At 34.0% G+C, this 22,578-nt stretch overlaps 1 protein-coding gene and 1 long non-coding RNA gene across 5 annotated transcripts; both read right to left on the reverse strand.

The window, feature by feature from the left end:
* Window positions 1-1,014: 1,014 nt before the first annotated feature.
* LOC114259990 (uncharacterized) lies at window positions 1,015-5,444 on the reverse strand. Its single transcript, XR_003628486.2, has 2 exons — window positions 5,198-5,444; window positions 1,015-1,246 (listed from the first exon to the last, which is right to left on the reverse strand). It is a non-coding gene; the product is annotated as an uncharacterized LOC114259990 (long non-coding RNA).
* Window positions 5,445-10,010: 4,566 nt separating this feature from the next.
* LOC114278721 (nuclear pore complex protein GP210-like) lies at window positions 10,011-13,063 on the reverse strand. 4 transcript variants are annotated; one of them, XM_082891288.1, is made up of 6 exons: window positions 12,941-13,063; window positions 12,610-12,797; window positions 11,943-12,037; window positions 11,354-11,425; window positions 10,489-10,564; window positions 10,011-10,355 (listed from the first exon to the last, which is right to left on the reverse strand). In XM_082891288.1, the coding sequence occupies exons 3-6, from the start codon at window positions 11,976-11,978 to the stop codon at window positions 10,276-10,278; spliced, it is 264 nt and encodes an 87-aa protein (XP_082747414.1). In that variant the 5' UTR covers window positions 11,979-12,037; window positions 12,610-12,797; window positions 12,941-13,063; the 3' UTR covers window positions 10,011-10,275. The 4 variants fall into 4 exon arrangements, 2 of the variants coding, with proteins under 2 accessions (XP_082747414.1, XP_082747415.1); XR_014341957.1 differs by lacking the exon at window positions 11,943-12,037; XR_014341956.1 differs by lacking the exons at window positions 11,354-11,425; window positions 11,943-12,037.
* Window positions 13,064-22,578: the final 9,515 nt, after the last annotated feature.

Consider the following 22,578-nt stretch of genomic DNA (forward strand, 5'->3'; position numbering starts at 1 on the left):
TTGACAATGGTCAAACTTTGTGCCCGAAAAATTTGAAAGTGGTGTCAAATAACTACATTTAAAAAAAATAAATAAATAAAAGTGTTGCCAAATTGTCGTTCGTTAGAAGAACACCTTTGCACCCATTAAACTTCCTGTTGTGAATTGGCCCCATGTGGAAATTGAGTGAAATTATAGACACTATCTTCGATTTTCTTTCTTGAGGGAGAATCGGTAAAATGAAATGTGAGTTAAATGTATTATTTTTTCATCTAAAATAGTAACTGATAATGAAAAATAACTATATTTAAACAAAAATGAAAATGATGTTAAAAATGATAAAATTAAAATTTTGACCTTAATCACTACTAAAATTTTAGCTTTTTGCGACGGCAAAATGCCGTCGCTAATACTTCTAATGCCGTCGCAAAAACTTTTTGCGACGGCAAATGATTTTTTGCGACGGCAAGAGAGGGGTCGCAACTGAGGGCATTGCAAAAGAGTTTTTGCGACGGCATGTTTTGCGACGGCATTTCTGCCTTTTGCGACGGCATTTTACAATTGCTAATAATGTTTGAAATTTCTTGACTTTTTGCGACGACACTATTTTACCGTCGCTAAAAATGTTATTTGAGACGGCAAAAAATGCCGTCGCTAATAGTCTTTTTTTTTGCAACGACAAGAACACTGTTTTTGCGACGATGTGGTGCCGTCACAAAAAGTATTAAAAATATGAAAATTTCTATTTTTGCAACAGTGTACTGCCGTTGCAAAAAGTATTAAGAAAATAATAAAATTTCTATTTTAAATAATAAAATTTCTATTTTTTGCGACAGTTTAGTATCGTCGCAAAAAGTAAAACCTGTAACAAAATCAATAAAAATATTAATTTTTTTTTTTTTTTTTGTGACGGTGTAGTGCTGTCATAAAAAAGAAAAAAACATCCTGAGATAAAATTATTAAAAATATTAAAATTTCTCCATAATAATTGCATAATAATATAAAAATTCCTGTATAAAAATACCAATTTCTCCATAATAAAATATTCTTCCATTCATAATTACACATCAACAAAATTATCCCACTACATAATGTTCCATAATACATATATAATGTTTAAATACATTATTTTGTTCATAATTCAAAATAACATAAACCACAATTAAATGTTTTTCTCATCATTCTTCATAGATAACAAAAACAAAAGTTAACCACATTCTCCACAAGCATGCATTCCACGAGAAGCCCACTCCTATATAGGAAATATCTGAAAAATAAAAATAAAAATAATTAATGACAATATAATTATGTGTTAATGTTAATTACAAAAAAACATAAAAATTTAACTACTATAGCATCAAATACAACATTTTTTTTGTTAGTCATCAAATCCCACATGGATAATTAAGCATCTCAATCAAATATAAAAATAAAAATTTAACTACTATAGCATCAAATACAAAAAAAAATATAAAAATTATATCTGAAATCTGGCTCTAGCTCCCAACAACATCAAATACAACATTTTTTTTGTTAGTCATCAACTCTCACATGAATAATTAAACATTTCAATCAACAATGAGAACATATGCATTTCTGAGAAAATTAAGCAATGGAAATAAGTTATGACACCTTCAAAGAAATGTCAGCCTTCTAGTATCTATACAAAAGTTCATCATCCTTCAATTAATTGACATATATGTATATATTATGTTTGTACACATAAAGGTGTAGATATATCCTAGATTGAACTATATGCTACACAACAAAATGTAAACCTCTAGACCTATATACAACAGGTATTTTATTCATGGAGTTCCATAACTATGTTAATTTGTGGTTAAGCAAGCTACATATGCTCTTTTGGAAGAACCAAATTTTTATACACTACTCAAAACGGACTTCTTAAAAACATAGTTCTTTCAATTGTTATAACTACAACCCTTTATTCATCAAACAGAGGTTAATATACAAAGTACGACAGATCCATCCAATAACATTGGTAGGGAACTGTAACAACATATATTCCAAGTAATCATCTGAAATTGACCCTGTATCAAATTTGAAAAAGGATTGAGAAAAATGAATCACCTGAAAATAAACAAACAAATCACCTGAATCACAAAAGTCACAACATAGCAAACAAAATGACCTCAACAATCAAATCTCATTTTTGAATTATGCTTTCCTCTTGGAACAAACCTAAGGAAGTGCAAATATGCCGGTTATGCCCTCATACATTTTTGGGAAATTGTGAATGAGTAGAATTTGAAATAAATCACAAGTGAACAATATTAGTTATCTTTTCCAAAGATTTTGGTTTTGGAAAACTAATGAGATTCACCCTCATACATTCTGGGCAAATGACGAATGAATGGAATTTGAAATACATCATAAAGGAACAATATCAGTTATCTTTCCAATTTTTTTTTGTTTTCGGAAACTAAAGAGAAAAGAATTGGGATCTTTAACACATCTTAGAAGCCAATGATTTGTTACTAAATATTTATAATGAAAGAACAAAGTTCAAATGTCATCATATGGATCCAAAAAAAAAAAAAAAGGGGGCCCGTGGAGAATGCAAAATATCCTCTATAAGCTACTGATCTAGCAACCACATTTGAGTGCTCCATCAAACAGTTACCAAGATTGGCCAAGAGGGAGAGTCCTTAACAAAAGAAGAGAATCAAAACTGGAGGACATCTGAATCTCACTACCCTGATTTTGTGAAGTTAGTTTTCAGTCGCTTCACAATTCATTGAGACTAGACTTCATGAGTTATTCCATAGGATCTCTTCCTTTTCTCTCTTCAATTAGTCTTCTGCTTTAACATAATCTCTAACGATTCTCATCCCCCAAAAAAATTAGAAACTATATGCAAGAGGGAAATTTTCACATCAACTACTCTAAAATTCTATAATCATAAGCCACAACTTAATGTCATTTGCAGATTATGTCATTCTTTCCTTCACAGCATACAAAGTTGTGACCACAAAAAGACTATTCATATTTGTCAAACTTTATGACTTCTAAAAGACTCCATGCTTGGAATAGAAGCAAGAAAGTATATCACTCACTACCACTACAATTTTCCAACAACCAAAGGGTCAATTTAGAAAACACAATAGGCTAAGAGCACAGTTGAGTTGCTTAATCATAATCTGAGAATACTATGCAAGTTTCAACCATGTCTCCATGGATCTCAACGCATTTACAATACTCCTTAAATTTCCATCAGTTTCCACAATTAATTCTATTCTTGAGTATCATGAAATAGAACACTAACCAATTGAACAATAGACTCATCAAATCCTCGAATTGACTCATCTCACACAAGGCTTAACAGAAATTACAAGAACAATTAAGACTCTCCTACAAAACCACATGGAAATTCAATCTAAGGGAATAACATGACCATGCACATATAATCAGCTCCCCTTCATCATTACCACCTTATTTTTTCGACGACGTCATCAACAATAATGTACAGGTTCTCATGATACCTAAACCCAAAAGCTCAAATAGATACTGCACATTAGCACTGGAAAATACAGATTGCTATACTACCACAATAATCACATTAACTTGTACCACGGTAACATACTCCCATTCATTAATATTAGAGCATAACAAGTTTCAGCTAGTAATCAAATACATAGACGAATTACTTACCGAGCCATGCCAATTAGCACGATGGACAATACCAAAAGAACTTGGAAATGCATCAAGTCACTTGGTTTCAGTATAACTCCCTACAAGATAAAAAGAAAAAGCTACTTTGCAATATTGAGAAAGGTACATGACCTCCTTAAGCTACAAAACAGCTATATTGTTAGCATTCTAATGTTTTTCCAACCTGGAGGAAAACAATACCTGATCCAATTCTCTCTTTCAGAACGAGGTCACTCCATGGAATGTCCAAATCTTCCACATCAAGGGATAGTTTTTTACTTGGTTGCCTTGGAACCATTTGACATCCCTCAACAAACCTCAAATCTTTTGCATCTCCCATTGGATCAGACAAGCCTACAAGTGGTTGAACTTCTCTAAAAATAATTTTTTCACCTTTCCTTAACGTCCTCATCCTTGACTAACACCTTCAAATCCTCACTTTTATATACTTAACCTGATTAACTATCTTATTTCATTCCTCTCAATTTAGGAAATTTATAAATATTATTTTAGGTCTCTTCATTGGATCCTCTGCAAACCAATTCCACATTGGGCTTCCCATTTCCTAGCTAGATATCTAGAACTGCCTCCAATTCCACATCCAACATCAACAATACTCTTAGGCCCCGTTTGTTTTCAAAGATAGAATGGAGGGGATTCATAGTGAGGGGATTGTTAGTGAGGGGATTAATAGTGAGGAATTGTTAAATTATTTTTATATAAAATAATAAAACAAATAAAAAAATATAAAAAATTAAACATTATATTTATAAAAAAATTCCCAATATATAAAAAATAAATAAAATTCTAATCCCTTCGCTATTTTTCTAATACCATCTCTACCTCCTCCTTACCAATCCCCTTCCAAGGGGACTATTAATACCAAGGGACTAATAGTCTCCTTCTCATCTCTCAAAACAAACACTCCATTAGTAATACCAAGGAATTAGTAATCCCAATCCCCTCCCTATAACCCCAAACAAATGGGGCCTTAGGTCTCTTCATTGGATCCTCTACAAACCAATTCATCAAAACATTAAAATATAAAGAAAAGAAACATGTATAAGGTAACCTCCATTCACAAATATGCATATGAGAGAATAGTGAATCATGAATCATAAGATTCACTTTATTTAGCATATTATATAATTTTATATATGCATCTATAAACTATAAACACATAAAAATACATACAGGATTTAGAATGAAATAAATATCAATATTACTAAATTATATATGTGTATACAGTACATACATATAAAACCACCTATATCAATATAATTAGTTGATCATTAACACAACCTCAAGCTCAGAAGCAACAACAAAGCCCAGATGGAGAGCAATGACTAGCAGAAAACACTACCATAAAGGTTTCTGTAGCATCGGCAGCAACATCAAAATTTGGAAGTTGTATATAGTCAAAAAACTTCTTCAACACCCAGAATTTGAAAATCCTCAATTTTTGAAATTGAAAAACCATAAACTCTAATATTGAAATTGAAAAGCACTAAATCAAAACTCAAAACCCTAATATCTGGACATGTACCTGAAATTGGGTGGTGGAAAGGAAAGGTGCAAGAGCTCCGATCAAAGGTGAGAGCTCTATTTGCTTAGTTTGCTAGTCACGGCCGAAGAGAGAAGCTAAGGACTCCGAAGAACTTCGTTTGCTGGTAATGGCTATCGATAGAGAAGCGAAGGACTCCGACAATGGTCGTCTATGTCTGGCTTCCTTCATTCACTGGTCCCCGTGGCTCGACGCCGTCGTCTGCCATGCTCACAGTCGCGAGAGAGAGAGAGAGAGATATATATATATATATATATATATATATGGTAGAAATTAGGGATTTTGGTTATAAGAGATTGGGGATTTTTGGGTTTTGGGTTGGGAGGGGGGTGGGAATGGAAAAAAAGAGAGGGAACCGAGCAGGATGGGAAAAAAAAAATAATAAAATAATTTAGTTTTCATCACAAATAAATATTTAAATAATAAAATTATTATTATTATTATTATTATTATTTTTTGTGACAGAAGTTGCTGTTGCCAAACAAATTTATTTTTTGTTAAAATAATTTTTTTTAATAGTTAATGATTTTTTTTTTTTTCGATTTTTCATTTTCTTTTCATTATTAAGGTTGAGAATTTATTTGTTTCATTTTTATTTTAATGAATAAAAAATTATTATTATTTTTTTCTATTTGGTAGAAGTAAGGATAATATTTTAATGAAAAATATTTTCTATAAAAATAAAGTTATTTTTTTGTAGTCAATGAAAAATATTTTTCTGTGACCCATTTTTTTTGTTACTAAAAATCAGGAACTAATTTTTTCGTGGTACAGGATAAGAAGCAGCAGTAGTGGTGAAGGTAGTGGATAAGAGGTGATAGTGGTGGTGGTGGCAAAGGAGATTAGTGTGAAGTTGTGGTAGTGGTAGAGAAGATAGAGTAGCGGTGGTGGAAGAAAGGTAATGGTAGTCGTAGTGGTGGTAGTGGAGTGGTGGCGATGGTGGTAGTAATGGTAGTCGTAGAGGTTGAGTGGCAACAACAGTAGTAGTGGTGGTAGTGGAATGGCATTTGCAGTAGTGGTAAATATGGTAGAGGAGATGGGTGGTGAGAGAGAGAGATGAGTGAGAGACAGATAGAGAAGAGAGATAGAGAGATAGAGAAAGAGACAGAGTGATGAGCGAGAAAAAGACAAAGTGGTCACTAAAAGTACATTTTCTTGTAGTGGATCGATAAATCGAAAGGAAGCTCAATAAATAAAGAAGAGATGAGGGGGAGAGTGAGCAAGGCGAACACAGTGGGGGAGAGAGATAGACAGACAGACAAACAGACAGGCAGACAGAGAGAGAGAAGAGTGACAAGTGACAGAGAGAGAGAGACAGAGAGAGAAAGAGATAGAGAGAGACAAAGAGAGAAAGAGATAGAGAGAGAAACAAAAGATGAGCAAGAGATAAATAAAAAGAGATAGAAAGAAAGCGAAAAGAGATTAACGAGTGAGAGACATAGAAAAAACAGAGACAGAGAGAGAAGATAGATGAACGAGAGAGATAGAGAGAGAGACAAAAAAAAAGACAAACAAAAGATAAGTGAGAGATAGACAGAGAGAGAGAGAGAAAAAAAAAAGAGCGAAAAGAGATAAACGAGAGAGAGATAAAGAGAGATGAGCGAAAGAGTGAGATAGATAAAGAGAAGAGAGACAGAGAGAGAAAAGAGATAGAGAGAAGAGAGATAGGCGAGAGACACAGAGAGAAAGAGAGACAGATAGACAGAGATGAGTGATGAGTGATGAGTGAGAGAGAGAAAGAGAAGAGAGACAGCGACAGAGACACAGAGAGAAAAAGAGAGACAAACAGACAGATAGACAGAGAAGAGTGATGAGTGAGAGAGAGAAAGAGAAGAGAGACAGAAATAGAGACAGAGAGACAAGAAGATGAAAAAATTGGTGAAAAGAGAAATGTTATATAAAAAGAGTAAGACAGCATCGTAAAAAACTCTCCTTTTTTTTTGCGACTGCAGCTGGTGTCGTCGCAAAAATACTCTATTTTTTTTTTGCGACAGCAATTTCTATCGTCACAAATACAATATTTTTTGCGACGGCAAGTTGTGCTGTCGCAAAAAGTCACATTTTTCGCAACGGCAAGCCGTGTTGTAGCAAAAAGTTCCGTATTTTAAACTCACTTTTCTTGTAGTGTAAGTAAATTTTTTTTCTAAAATTAAAAAGATAACAATGTAATTAATCGAAAACTAAAGGTGAGAACGGTGAAAGATCCCCGCTAATAGTTTCATGTAGGTTTTTCTTTTAATTTGCTTTAAGGATTATTTTAAGAAATAACTTATAAATTGACTTTTTAACTTATTACGAAAAAACGTTTAAAAAGTTGAGAGGTGATGTGACTCAAATAAGTGAATAAGCCAATAAATTAACTTCTTTTTTTCTTTTTCAAAAGAGACCTAAATAAGAAAATTATTTTCATCTAACAATCATGATTTGGTCATTACCTTAAAATTGATATTTTTATTTTATATTCCTCGCAGAAAAAGAAAAAAAAAAAAAACCATTTTGGCATGCGCTAAGATGAGTACATACTTAACATTAAAATGTTAACCTACATGTAGTTGACTGATGACAAATAAAAACATACATTTCGGCATGTGCTAAAATGAGTGTATACTTAACATTAAAATGTCAACTTACATAACTAATTAAATTATTTTCATCTAACAATCATGATTTTGTCATTACCTTAAAATTGATATTTTTATTTTATATTCCTCGTAAAAAAAAAATTACAATTTGGCATGTGCTAAGATAAGTACATACTTAACATTAAAATTCAACTTATATGTAGTTGACTGATGACAAATAAAGAAACATACATTTTGGCATGTGCTAAGATGAGTACATGCGTAATATTAAAATGTCAACTTATATGTAGTTGACTGATGACAAATTTGGTAAAGCTAGAATACTAGAATGATTGCATGATTCCGTGTGTGTAACAAAATTTATTTACATAGCCAGAGTTGTGTAGGATTTATAATGTGATTTTATAATCATAAAGCTTGTTTGTGGTGAACTAAAATAATACACTTTTTATATTTTTATTTTTTTTAATTAAAAAGTACATTTATATAGATTATTCTAAACAACCTGAGAATGTGAAAATGACGAGCTCTCCTTCAACAACCAAAAACATTTGAAGTCATACAATTCGAGGACCTATTCATTTGTGACCCAATTAAATTCTTTCTTTCCTTCCAATAATAAAAGTTTTGTCTTTGCTCTGCCTTCAGTACTTATAGCCTAGGTAAACCCAAGTAATTGAGCAAGAATTTCAACAATAAAATTACCACATGGTCAAGAAAATATTTTAAACAAAAATGCTATGACCCACTCTTATCGATTCATAATTTATCCCAAATGTATTTGTAAGGTTCACGAGTAAAATAAATTTAACTGTTTAATTCTTCTTCTTTTTTTTTTTTGGATAAATTATGAATTTATAATGTTATCGTATTTTAAAAAGTACTTAAAAATTACATTTATGTATTGAACTTCTCTTTTCAAGTGTTTCTAAAGAGAAGAAATCCAGAAGTTCAATTTTGAAACGATTGCATCTCTAGGAATTTTAAAATGATCACAAATTGAAAGGGACCCCTAATAATAGATTTAGAAGCTTTTGGGTTACACTACCCTAACATATTTTTGGGTGAGTGATTTTCTGACCACACTGCAATCTTAGTATCCAGCTGGAGAGCACCGGCAGAATTGATGGCACCTGACTAACCTGTAACAGAAAGAGAAGACTCCGGTGGTAGTTCGCCACCCAGGGATACTCCGACGATCAAGTCAGTACTCAATATCTCTCAAAGATAATCAATAGTGCTAAACTTTCTAACTTGAGCATAAAAAGCATACCTTAGACCCATGGGGGTGCCTCTCTTTTATAGCCAACATAATCCTAGTTCCAATAGGAGCCTAGCTCCAATGGACTTTAGATTACTGCTAATCTTGGACTGTCAGTAGAATTAGGATAAACTCTCTAAGAGTCTCATCTTTACCCAAACTGAAGTCTTCTTCCATTCTAGGACTCTTGTGCCTTATCCGCTTTATCTCGGATTCTGACATCATCGCAGATAACCTCGGCTTAGCCGAGATCATCTCGGCATCATGACCATGACACGTGGCACCTCGGCTGGCACTCCGGTGACACCCCAGCCACGTGTCGTCATTCAAAAAATATGTCTCCACAATTTTTATTTTTATTTTTATTTTATTGGAGTTATATCATCTCTTATTTTGGTCATATTATTTATCTATCACAAAGTTTAAAAACTTATAAAAGTAGTAATGTTAAGGATTAAAAATTTAGACACGGAAAATTTTTTTTAAAAAAGTAATGTCTAGGTCAAATTTATTATAATTATGAACTTTATCATATAAGAGTTGAATCTAGCACTGCTGGAAAAATGACCTTTAGCGGCGTTTTTAAAACGCCGCTATATGTATGAAAAACGCCGCTAATTCCTTTAGTGACGCTTATCACCAAACGTCGAGGACGCGGCCGTCGCTATAAGTTTATGACGCTTTAAAAACGTCGTAAAATTAGTATAGGCGGCGTTTTTAAAAACGCCCGCTAAATGCGATAAATAATGATAAAATGACGTCATCCAATATTTAGCGACGTTTTTAAAACGCCGTGATAGATTTTTTTATTTTTAAAAAATGTCCGTTGGCACTGTAGTGGCGTTTTGAAAAAACGCCGTTATAGCTCTTTTTTTTTTAAAAAAATTGTTCTGAATCTGTTATATTTAACTAAAAAACATACCTGTAATAAAACTGAAAAATAACAATAATATGAATAAAATTTTACAGCTACTTCAATATATTGACTAAATAAACATTACATGATTGTGTCTGAACCAAAATCAAACAACAAACACAATCAAAAAATAAAAAGAAAAAATAGGTTAAGTCATTTGCTTGCACATGCAGATGCAATGGAATAGTCAAGCATATTACACATCATTACACTGCAGAATAGGGATTCGTATTCAATTAATCATAATAGGTTCATGTACAACAAAAGACAATTTTGAGCAGGATACATTCCCAAATCCCAGTCAACACAAAGGAATGCTGAGAGCCCGGTGAACAGTGGCGCTGACACCTTCTCCAACTTCTTCATATAATTTGTAATTTTCTGCATATACAATTAGTATGGCTTTTTAAACATTAATTCAATGTTGTCTTTTAGATCTAGATTTCCGAAATGGATTTGTGAGTTTTAGTTGTGACCAACTAAAAATTAATGTAAAATTTTATCATACACCAACCTTCTACACTGAAGTTGAGCTGACTTCCAAGGCGGAGGACTGGATTCTGAGGGTATAAATGAGAACCAACTGCATTCTGAAGAAATTCACAATTTAACAGTGATTTTAAATTGCAAAGAGGACTACATAAAAAATACCAAAAAAGGCTTGCACTGAAAGCAGAATAAAAAAATAATAAATTGAGGACTTATTTAAACATAATCTAGAATTATTATAAACTCATTGGAACAGAGAGAAAATCATAAATAAGCTCACATGCAGTCCAAACTAAAATTATCCATGTAAAAGTAAAACAATCTCAGACACAGAGAACTGAGTGATTCAAAAATAAATTTCTTATAAGGTTTTAATTTATAATTGCAACAAATAACTATCAACCATTAGATCTGGCTTCAGCATTCACTTAAAGAATTCCAAACCTCTATCGTTTGCTGCTTGTGTCATCTAGCACAAACAGAAGCCTCTCCTTACACATTCAACTGTATTGTCCTCAACAATATCCTAGTTCTAGACATCTAGTGTTTGGTGCTAATCTTGCACCACTATGCAGGTGTCTGCAAACAATCAAAAAAGTCAAACGCATGTATGGGTGCATACATGTGTGCACATGTGTATGGTGAGCGAAGAAAAATGCTACAAAGAGAATAGGGTTTTTAAGCAAAAATGACTGGACTAGTGTTTTGAATAATTTCTAGAATTACTGCAGTTTATAGAGGCAAGCTATTTTCAGGACATAATCATGCAAAAGTAAACATTTTCCTGCAGTTTTCTTGTACAATTTCAACACTCTAATATCCTATGAAAGAAAGGAATATCTGCTTTTAAAGGCACATATTTCCAGGATTTGAAGAGGATCAGTCGTTACCATAATGTAGTCCGACTTCTGCAGATTACTGTTGAATGATACTAACACAAGAGCTCTACCATGTCGCACTGCCTTCAATCAGGAATAAGAATGCAGGAGTGAGAGTTACGGTATGGCCAGGCAAAAGATGGTTAGAAACATAGCTAAGACCATGTAGGTGCAATATATTTGTGCAGAAGATGGGAGTTTCCACATGAAAATGCTCTGACCAAACAGAAACATAAAAACAATAGACATCAACAAACCTTAAGGACCCTTGTAAATGCATGCTGCCTAGATACCAAGCCTTAAAATCATGAATACCTCTTCAACCAATTTACAAACATCAGGAGAGAGAGAGAGAGAGAGCTATTGGATTCTCATAACATTTAATTACGTAGTCTCCATAAGTCTTAGAACACATTTTGCACTGAAAGAACAAGATAAATTAATAAATTACACATTTAAAAGCAACTTACAAAATCTTATAACAATGGAAATGAACCATAGATTTGATATAAATCCTGACAGTAAAACAACAGAACACAGGGATGGCACAATACGAAAGCTTCTTTGTTCTAACAGAAGTTTAACATGCAAGTGAGCAAACCTTCATTCCTAAAATCCACAAGAAGGTTGTGTGCATTGTGACTTTGCTTTAGCAGTAGCAAAGGCTGTCCAGGATGCATTAGTGTAATCCCATACCTGATCAAAGTTAATGTCGAGTTTCAGTAAGTGACAAATGGTGGGCCAAAATAGACTATGCAACTTGCAAACAAACTGAATGGTGTAACAACTTGCAAAGGCATCAACCATTACTAATGCTATCTACTCTAGGGTATGGAGGATGTAGCATCAACGCTTTATCATGTCTGTACATATACTAGCAAGTACAAGCAGATGGAAGTGTAGTTGAACTTTATTGTTTTGAATTGAAATGCTAGCTAACAGTTTGCTAACCAGCACTAACATCTCACTAGATTTTTTCTATTACTGCTCAACTATCTACTAGAGTCATATTTTGACATACTAGTGAAGGAACAAGAAGGAAAACTACTAGACATTTCAGTTATACAAATATAACCTAAACTGAAATGGCAATCAATGAATGATACAAAAGTAATCGATGTGGTGGTACAAAAACTAAGCACAATGTCACCCCACTTGAGAAAAGAAAAAAAAATTACATGTTTTTTAAAGGATAAACACTATTATCATGTAATGCTATAGATGAACCAGACAATTATGATGTCTGGAAAACAAGCTATGAGACGTACTTGTGTTTATCTTGTCCTGTTCTTGAAGGCTCTCCTCCATACCCTTGACTCTCAGCACCTTCACTCAATTTCTTGATGACAGTTCCAAGTGTCATTAGGCTTTTATTAATGTGAGAACCTTCTTTCAAACGAACACCTTCAGCACCCATCTTCGCAGCACGCTCTGAACCAGCAAGGTCCACCAAGTTCTAAAAATAGACCCCCCAAAAAAAATGAGATGGATGGAGAAAATAAGCAAAATATTGTATATCACAGCAACAAATATCTAACAATTATTAGCAATCCAAAAATAAATATTATAGGAAGTATAGAAAATTTTGATGAAGCATACCAAAACAGATACACGAATAGCATCACAAGAACTGCCACTATCTTCATCTTCACTTCTCTCCTTACTCTCAATAATCTATGCAAATGGAAAATAAGCGTACAAGATTGCACAATTATAAAAATTAGGATAATTGTAGAAATTAGGATTATTCTCATTTGAAAGATTTCCCCAATTGACCAAACAATAGTATCTCGTGTAACACCTAGTAATGCACAAAGACAAAGGACATGTAGAAATGACATGATGAGAAAAATGAAAAGAAAAATGCTGATGAGTAGCGGAGGAGGACTTTGGTAATGGCTTCCCTCAAGGCATCACTCTGAAGCTTACTGTAGAAGAGGAAAAAGCAGCCGCGTTAGAAAGGATAAAAATGGAAAGTAGCAATAGAGACACCTGCATTTCTAAAATGTAAAAAGAGCAAATGAATGCATACTAGTTGTTCGAATTAGATGACTATAAAATGTAAATGCACTGACTTTGATACAACATAGCCAGAAATTTTTAAAAAAAAAATGCTAGTGCCTAGAATACAAGAAAACTAATAAAATGTGTTAATCTGGGTATAAACTGGAGCATACCCTAAAAATCTACGAAAAAAAATAAATAAATAAATTTAAACAAGCTAACAACACACATTCAAATTCTGAAGATAACAACAGCAATAAACTAACAAGTTCCACTTTCTAAGAAAGATCAATGAAAATTTTAAATCCCAGGCTCAATCATAAAGAAAGATCTTTTTTTTTTTTTTTTTTTTTTTTTTTTTTTTTTTTTTTTTTTAAATCTCAGTCATACCCACATCACCGAACTTCATATTAAATGCATTCAACCATGAGCAGCAAAATAGACCCTAAGATTAATAAAGTTACAAAATTTATACAAACAATTTAGAAAAACAAATACACTTTGTTACAATTTTTGGAGTGAATTGGACACCATAAACAGAACCAAAGAAACTCCAGATAACAAAATCAGAAATTGGCATACCTCATGGCTGAAACTTTTTCCTTTCTTCAGATTTATGTACTGTCAACACAACAGAAACCACAATAAAAAAGAATCAATTTTTATTCAATAAGAAGAACATTTTCCTTCTGATTCAACCAATTTAAGTCAAAATTTAATATTTCATCTATAAAGATAAAATGAAGAAGCCAAAAACAAAACACAGCAAAACAAAGATCCGAAGGTAAAACCCTGAGAGAAAGAGAGAGAGGGTACCTGAGATGAAAACCCTAGACTAGGACCTTGAAAAAGGAAGACAATAATAAAAAATCAAGGTAATTTACAATTATGTACCTGGGCTGAAATAGCTTGAGTGACTGAAAATCAACACACAGAAAGATAAATATTATATCCAACAAAAATTATAATTAATTACTAAAAATCAGCGTAAAAGACATCTGATGAACACAAACTAATTAAAATTTAATGGCCATTTTAAGTTCTAAATTTGCTGAGCATATTCATGCATGTGATTTGCAGGACGAATTCTATATATATATATATATATATGGCTATCGAAGTAAGGTCTAATTATTTTTATAGAGCAGCAAAATACAGCAGATTACAACCTTATCACATTGCAATAAACTGGAGTACCCTCTCAAAGTTTCCTAACCAGTGAAATACAGCTGTGCTACTAACAAACAAGAGTCTTTTGTTGCAATAGATAAAAACATTCACACCAGTAAATGAAAAGGTACCATGAATTCCAAAAGTCTTTTGTTGCAATAGGTCAAAAACATTCACACCAGTAAACATTCACACCATTGGAATGCCTTTGATGTCCCTAATACCTAAGGTTTACATTTATTGCCCTGTTTGTATTTTTCATTTATCGACATGTCTATTCAAGGGGAATGCCTAACCATATTTCTTAGGAACTGAAAATTAGCAAAGTCATCTGAGGAATGACTTTGATGTCCCCAATACCTAAGGTTTACACTTCATTGCCCTGTTTTTATTTTTCATTTATCGGCCGTCTATATTCAAGAGAATGCCTATGCCTAACCATATTTCTTAGAAACTGAAAATAACCAAAGTTGATTAAACCAAAAATTTACCTTGGATTGGAACCTGGTCAAATCAAAAAAGCATTCAATTGTTGGCTCTCCTTGTTTCAACTCATTGTAAGCTTTTCCCACGCCCTGCATGATTCTTGAAATTCAGATTGAAAAACAAGTCAGCTCCGCAAAGGCTGAAGCATAATGAGAAACAGAAAGAACTAGTAGCAAAAGGTATCTGCATTGGTTATCAAGAAAATATTAGATAACAATAAGTTCCAGAACCATTTCCATCTTATCAATGAAATGAAATAAACAAATTTGACCCAAATCAGCATGTAGTTTATGCATCTTGTCTTTTTTCATGCATCAGACCAAGATACTAGAACCCAGCTACATAATGTGGAATCCAAATATTAGGGACTGTATTTATTTCATCAAAATTTTAAAATCTTTCTTATCAAAAAAATAAAAAAACAAAAGCTATTTTCCAAGAATTCCACCATGTTGGCACTGAAAAAGTATTAATTTCCTCATGGTTACGACTACACTTCAGAAAATTAGCTAAATGAAAGCCCTTCAATCAGGGGGGGAATCTGGACAGAGATGGATGGGGATCAAAAGTATTAATTTTTAGATTTTGTATGCAATATCTTATTGATTTTTGGCTTACGCATGTTATCTTATTATTTGTATGTTTTTATTTAGTGATTTCATTCATCACAAAAAAATTAAGCACCAAGAGAATGCAATATTCAATTTAAAAAAATTTCCATTCTCAACAACTACTAGGGCTACAGGAGAAGTTAAAGATTCACCAGGTGAATAAAAAAATTAGACATCAAAAGCATTAGTGGAATCTAAAATCCGAGCAAATACAAAGCATGGTAGTCTCTTCCATGGCTTGGACAGGAGTAAAAAAGCCCCACAAAATATACTTTAAAGGCGATCCCTATCTTTGGAAATGTTTGTCTATAGTTTCCTATTTATGTCTAAAACCCAGGAAAAAAAGGGGCAAAAAAAAGAAATATAACAGAGAACAAGAAATGGAGAACTTCAACTTGAGCTTGGCATATAAACAAACATGTAATATCCACAAATAAATCCAAATATACATACACACAAGATTTGAAGGTAGCGAAAGTGAAGAGATTGGAGATCTGTACCTCAAGCTAAAGAGAATCTTGAAAAAGGAAAGTTAAATGTATGTATGGGTAAGTATATATTCAGAGATCTTTCAACTTTTTCAACATAACAGACCAGAAAACGATGTGTTTAGACACAAATCAACTCCTCCTCCTCCTCCTCCTCCTCTCTCTCTCTCTCACACACACATCCAGACTTGACGCAAATACTTAAATCTAGTTCAACGAAGCAGAGAGTAAAGAAAAGAAGAAAGCCACAAATCAACTTGTAGTTTCTTGCTTACAATTTCAATTTCAATAACCAAATCGAGAGAGACGGGAAGGAAGAGCGAGAGAGAGAGAGAGAGATATACCTCACTGGTGCAGATGGCGGTGGCGGTCTGGCTTCGAAATCGAAATTACAGAGTCAGATGAAATCGAAATAAGAGAAATCGAGCCGGTGCAAACGGTGGTGGAGGTGGAGCTTCGAAACCGAAATCGCTTTGAATCTCAAAGACGAATCTGTGAGAATGATAAGGGTTTAGAGATGAATCGAGAGAGAGAACTTCGATTAGGGCTACAGCGAGAGGTGAATCGATACGTTCAGACGGTTTAGAGAGAGAGAGAGAGAGAGAGTGAGTGAGATTTTAGGGCTACAAAATAAGTATTATATTTTATATTCACCGCTCGCCCATTTTTAAGAGAGAGAGAGACAGGACATTCGAAGACGTTTTCAAACGCCTCTGGTAATGAAACGGTGCAGTTTTGATTTTAAAAAAGCGACGTTTAAAAAACGTCGTTAAATATTGTGTCGCCAAAACTCATTTTTCTTGTAGTGTAGACCGCTCTGTAATTTTTATTTATTTATTTATTTATTTTTGTGTGTGTGTGGGTATTTTTTAGGTGTTTTCAAAACACCAAAAATAATAATAATAATAGTTGCATGACGTATCTTTTATATTTTTTAAATTCATAAAAATGAAGAAAAAAAAAATGCATTTGAGAAGAGTTCGAACTCTAAAGGCCTAATAACTTTTTTCTTTACATTATAGTATAAATTCCCATGAATGAGGGGTCAATTCTGCATAGCACTTGGTGACTGGTTAGTTTCCTTTGTGACTTTATTTATTTTGGGTGAAATTTTTCTTTTTTTCCTTTCAATTTCATAATTCACATCAATAAATTTTTATTTTCAAATCAAAATTGTTATGGAAAAATTTAAAACTTATATGGACATGATAGTCATAAATTGTTAGTTTTTAAATATAATAAAGTGTCATAATTCTAAGAAGTAAAATAGAAGTATTCATTCCATTTGTGAAATGAAAGGAATCAAAATCTAGGTAGAATAAGTAATTATCCAATCTTTTAAGAAATTAAGTTGTCTGCCCAATATATCCTATCTTGACATCCAAGTCAACTTCTTTTTCTTTTTTCTTTTTAAATTCATCCAAGTCTATATATAGTGCATCAAAGGTGATGTTATACATCTCAGATTACAATATACTACCAGGAAGACTCTTAGAGAGCACTAAGAAGCAAGAGCAAGAAATAAAATTAGGCTACTATACCAAGCCAAGCTATACCCGTCCACAACTCTCTTTATCCCGGCACCATCCAACCACCCTTTTCGCAATCTTATTCAATTATGCTCAATATAACTTCGAACATTCACTACAACAGATTGCATAATTGGCGACTAAAATTGGCGACCAAAGCAATTTTAGTCGCCAAAAACAGTATATTGGGCGACCAAAATCCAATTTTAGTCGGCATTCATTTACTGTTTTTAGCTACTAAATTCTTTTAGTCGCCGTATAGTATTATTGGCGACCAAATTTACTTTCAGTCGCTGTTGGCAACCATTTTAGGCTACTAAAATTCCATTTAGTCGCCGTATGGTAACATTCTCCGACAAAAAAATTTTGTCCCCAAAAATTGGGAGTATTTTGATGAATATTTGGCGACCACAACATGATTAGTCGTTGTATAATAAACATTGCCGATGAAAATTTCAATTTAGTAGCCAAAATATGGTCTTTTTGGCGACCAAATTTTAGTCGCTGTTCACGACATTTGGCGACAAAAAAATGGTTTAGTCGCTAAAGCTTCGAATTTTTTTTAGAGGGAAACTCATTAATATATTGGCGCCTATATTTAACAATAAATTATTTTTCTTCTGTTTCACACACACACCAACATACAGAGCACTCGATGCCAAACCTCAGCACCGCTGACCACCACCGATCATCACCATCGCTGGCCATCGGCGCTCGCCACCACGACCACTGATTACAGGTATTTCTCTCTCATCTCTCTCCCTCTCTGTCGATCTGTGTCTGTCTGTTTGTATCTCCTTCTCGCTGTCTCTTCCATCCCTGTGTCTCACGATTTGTGTAGGGTTTTTAAATGTTTGTTTTCTTTCATTTTCTGTTCAATTTGTAATCAATTTTTTAGGGATTTTTCTGATTTCGTGAATGGGTGGTTGAGATTTCGGATTGTGGATTTCTGATTCTCCATTTTCTATTGTTCACCTATATGATCGAATGTGCCTCTGTTTTTTGGAATATTCCAAACTAACCCTATATATATATATAATCTAAAAATTTAATCAATTTAGCATTTGATAATCCGAATGTGCCTCTGTTTCCGGGGGGAGATGTGATCTTGGAAACTCTATCAATTTAGCATTTGCCAACGCGATTCAGTTGGGGTTTTAAATGCAAAACAAGGGTTGAAACTCCCAGTTTCAGTTTTGACACTACACAGATTTTGGGCTTATATCAAAACACTGGGAAGATGTTGATGGGGAAGCATTTGATGCAGCTGTAGATGTTTGTATTGGTGAAATAAATCCATTAGAAAATGCAGTGAAACAGTCCAAGCAGAACACGGGAAGGGCGGAAGCTGCACAAGCAACTGTGGACCAAGTAAAAGTGGAGGGCATTGATACCAATATAGCTGTAATGAAGGTTCATAAAAATATTTTCTATTTGTTTGGCTTTCTTGTGCCAGAACAATAACTTTTAGTAAGAATTGATTTTTACTTTTTATTTTGATTTTTAAGATCATCTGCATTTAGTTAGATAGGTGTAAAAATTGTATTATTATTATTTTTTATCACAGAAACCATGTTTGGTCCAGTCTTTGTGTTTGAAGAAAAGGAAGACTTTTTCCTCATTCTCCTTTAGGTAGATGGCAGCTTTTAAAAATACTGAAGGGTCCCAGTCAACTAGACTATGAACACAATGAGGGGAAGTTAAGCACCTATTTTTCTATTTTAGATAAATCTATCTAATATTTTCCCATATATTCTTCACCTTGATATAGCTGGTCTATTATATATGCATTGTTGGGAAATTGAATGCTGTGATGATTCACCCTTTTGGATTTCTGCTTCTCCATTTCTGCTTTTTTTTTTTTTTTTTTTGGAATTGAATGCTGTGATCAGGTTAGAAAACTGATATTAAGCCTCTCTGAAATTTGTATCACTTGAAATCCATATTTGCTTTAATTGATCTGAGAGTTGGGGTTGTGTTCCCTTTAATTTGCCTTGTTCTTTCTCTCCTTGTGTTATCATTGTAATGTTCATGAAATTAGGAGAAAATGAAGTATCTTTATCTAGAAATGCTTGTACAATATTTTGCCAATTTGTTGGAATCTAAGGGGAAAAGGGATGAATTTAGATACTATCTATTGTAGGTGTCTAGCTAATAATGAAACCATGGAGCATTTTTCATTGACGTGCTCTTGTGACAATGTTATCCTTTTAGTTACATTGAATTTAGACCATTGTTATCTCCTAATTTAATAATGTACAGAGGCATGAGCAGTTTCTAAGGTACATTTTTTTACATTATATATTTATAGTTTATTAAGCAAATTCATTGTTACAGTTCAGAGGTTCGATATCTCTCGGGTCACTTTGGTGGAACTCCAAACTTTAGGCTTGCACCACCGAAGGAATTAGTTGAAAAGGCAAGTATTGCTTTGTCTTCTTTACATTATTTACACTTTTTGGTTGTTTTGATGCCTTGAAATTTATTAATGAAAAACCTGTTTTCTGTACACCGTTGATTTGTAATTATAATCCAATTCTACCAAGCTCCTAACCAACTATATGCAATTGACAAATAGGCAAAACATCCCGATCTGTTATTACTATTTCGGTAAACATCAAAAAGCAATGCTAATCGAACCCTTAAACTTACTTAAGCTCTCTTCCATTACAGAGTACTTTTCCAAGTTGCCGTCCATTCTCAGGTTCATCTTTGGTTCATGTGTATTGTTCCAATAATGGACAAGAGTTGGATGATGATAAAAGATCGGCTCAAAAGTAAAGAGTATGTACAGGGTGTTCAGTCATTTATTGAGTTCGCTACGAAGAATTTAGGGCCGCATGATGAAATCCGTTGTCCTTGTGTTGATTGCTTGAACGGCACAAAATTTAGTCGACACGTTGTACGATTGCACTTGATTCAAAGAGGAATCACAATTTCTTATCGAACTTGGGTGCACCATGGGGAACATGTTCCCATGTTTCGTGATTATCCTACTATGTGAAGCGATGATACTAAAAGCAACGAACCTGGAATGATAGACAATCACGAAAATGTGGGTGAACTTCCTACCATGTTAGAAGAGATTTACATGAGTGGTCTCATGGATGATCATATCGACGAACAACATACTAGTTCGGAGAGGCACAATTTGTTGAAGTTCATGAAGTTGTTCGATGATGCTCAACGCAAAGTATATCCAGAGTGTGAAAAGTTCTCCATCTTATCCTTCGTAATTAAGATGCTTCATTTGAAGGTGTACAATAAATGGAGCAACAAATCTTTCGATATGGTTATGCAAGTTTTCAAAGACATTTTACCAAAGTGTGATGAAACTATTCCGTGGAACCTTTATGAAGCGAAAAAGTTCTTACGTGAATTGGGTTTGGGATATGAGGCTATTCATGCATGCAAGAATGATTATACCCTATTTTGGAAGGACAACGCCACATTGGAGAATTGCCCTACATGTACGGAGTGTACAGAGTGTAGATACAAGTTGAACGACAAGGCTGGTAAAAAAATTCCATACAAAATACTGAGGTACTTTCCTTTGACACCAAGGTTGAAGAGATTATACATGTCGAAAAAAATAGCCACATTTATGAGATGGCACAAAGATAAGCGTGTGGATGATGGAGTATTACGACATCCAGCTGATGGTGAGGTGTAGACGTCCCCCGAACGCCCCCGGGAGGAACGAGTCCCCCGTTCCGTTCGATATTGGGCTCACTACAGTTCAGACTCTCAATTTGTCACGGTTCTTAATCTGAACCAAAGAGTCCAAATCCGGCAAATCGTTTTGAGAAAACAGATTTTGAAAGAAGTGCCAAACATGGACTGCTTTGCCAGATACAGAGTCGCCACCTAAATATTTTATTTTGGAAAATTTAGGAAACCCTGACTCGTTTGCCTAAGGCCACGTGTCCGTCATCACCAAAGTTGCCTCGGCTCGGGAACTTGGGTACGATTGGGGAAGGTCACTTCGTGAGCACCCCCGCTCGCCCGATCAAAGATCGGCCTCTACTAACCATGATATCTATTTTTGAAAACATTATGCGTTCTTATTCCGGTTATTAGCCTAGATTTACTATGTGATGCGCACAACATACAAGTATAGACTGGATCGCCTGAATTGGAACAAAACATTTCATGTTTGTTTGTTTAAAAATGGTTTGATGGTGCTACCCGCAAGTAGGCTAAGACGTGGATTTGCCACCCTCGGGTGGGCTTAGAAAATATGATTTTGCCACTATCTAGTGGGCTTAAAACACACATTTGATGAATTGTTCCAATCCAAATAACCCAACCTTCACTCACAGGCATTCAGGCAGTTATATCACATAAGCAATTAGCCTTATGGTAAGCATGCTATTCATGGCAGTCACTCACACGTATGCAAGGATGCTAAAGCATAAAACTTACCGAGTACTCCAAGCCAAAACAGAAGCTGATTAGAAATCCATGCATGATCCTAACTATACAGAAGTGCTTAATGCAACACATGCAAAAATGCAACTATAGCAGGCTCGGCTATTCTAAACATGGCATATGAAATGCAACAGCTAACATGTATTCAACTTGGAATTGAAAATACAATGCAGTTAGTATGATGCGCCGAGCCCGGTGCATGCAAGACAGATGAACGAATGCAAACATGCTATCATACTGTATGCTAATTGAAACATGCCCTAATCTAACTATCATAAGCGGGTAAATAAAAGGGAGAAAGACATGGGGTTGGAAGACATACATCACATACACGCACACTTATTACAATATTGCCCTCGCGCGGAGGGTCCGAAAGAATAATACAGTCCTAAATGAATAAATAATACAGTCCCGAATAAATACAAAATCCTCATTAATTTACAAATTAAACTAAGAAAGCTGTAAACTAGCATGCAAGCTAGGGACTGCCTCAACTCCGCTCCGGATGATGAATGATG

Source organism: Camellia sinensis, chromosome 10 (assembly GCF_055761805.1).
Source record: "Camellia sinensis isolate YWXY chromosome 10, ASM5576180v1, whole genome shotgun sequence".
NCBI lineage: Eukaryota > Viridiplantae > Streptophyta > Magnoliopsida > Ericales > Theaceae > Camellia > Camellia sinensis.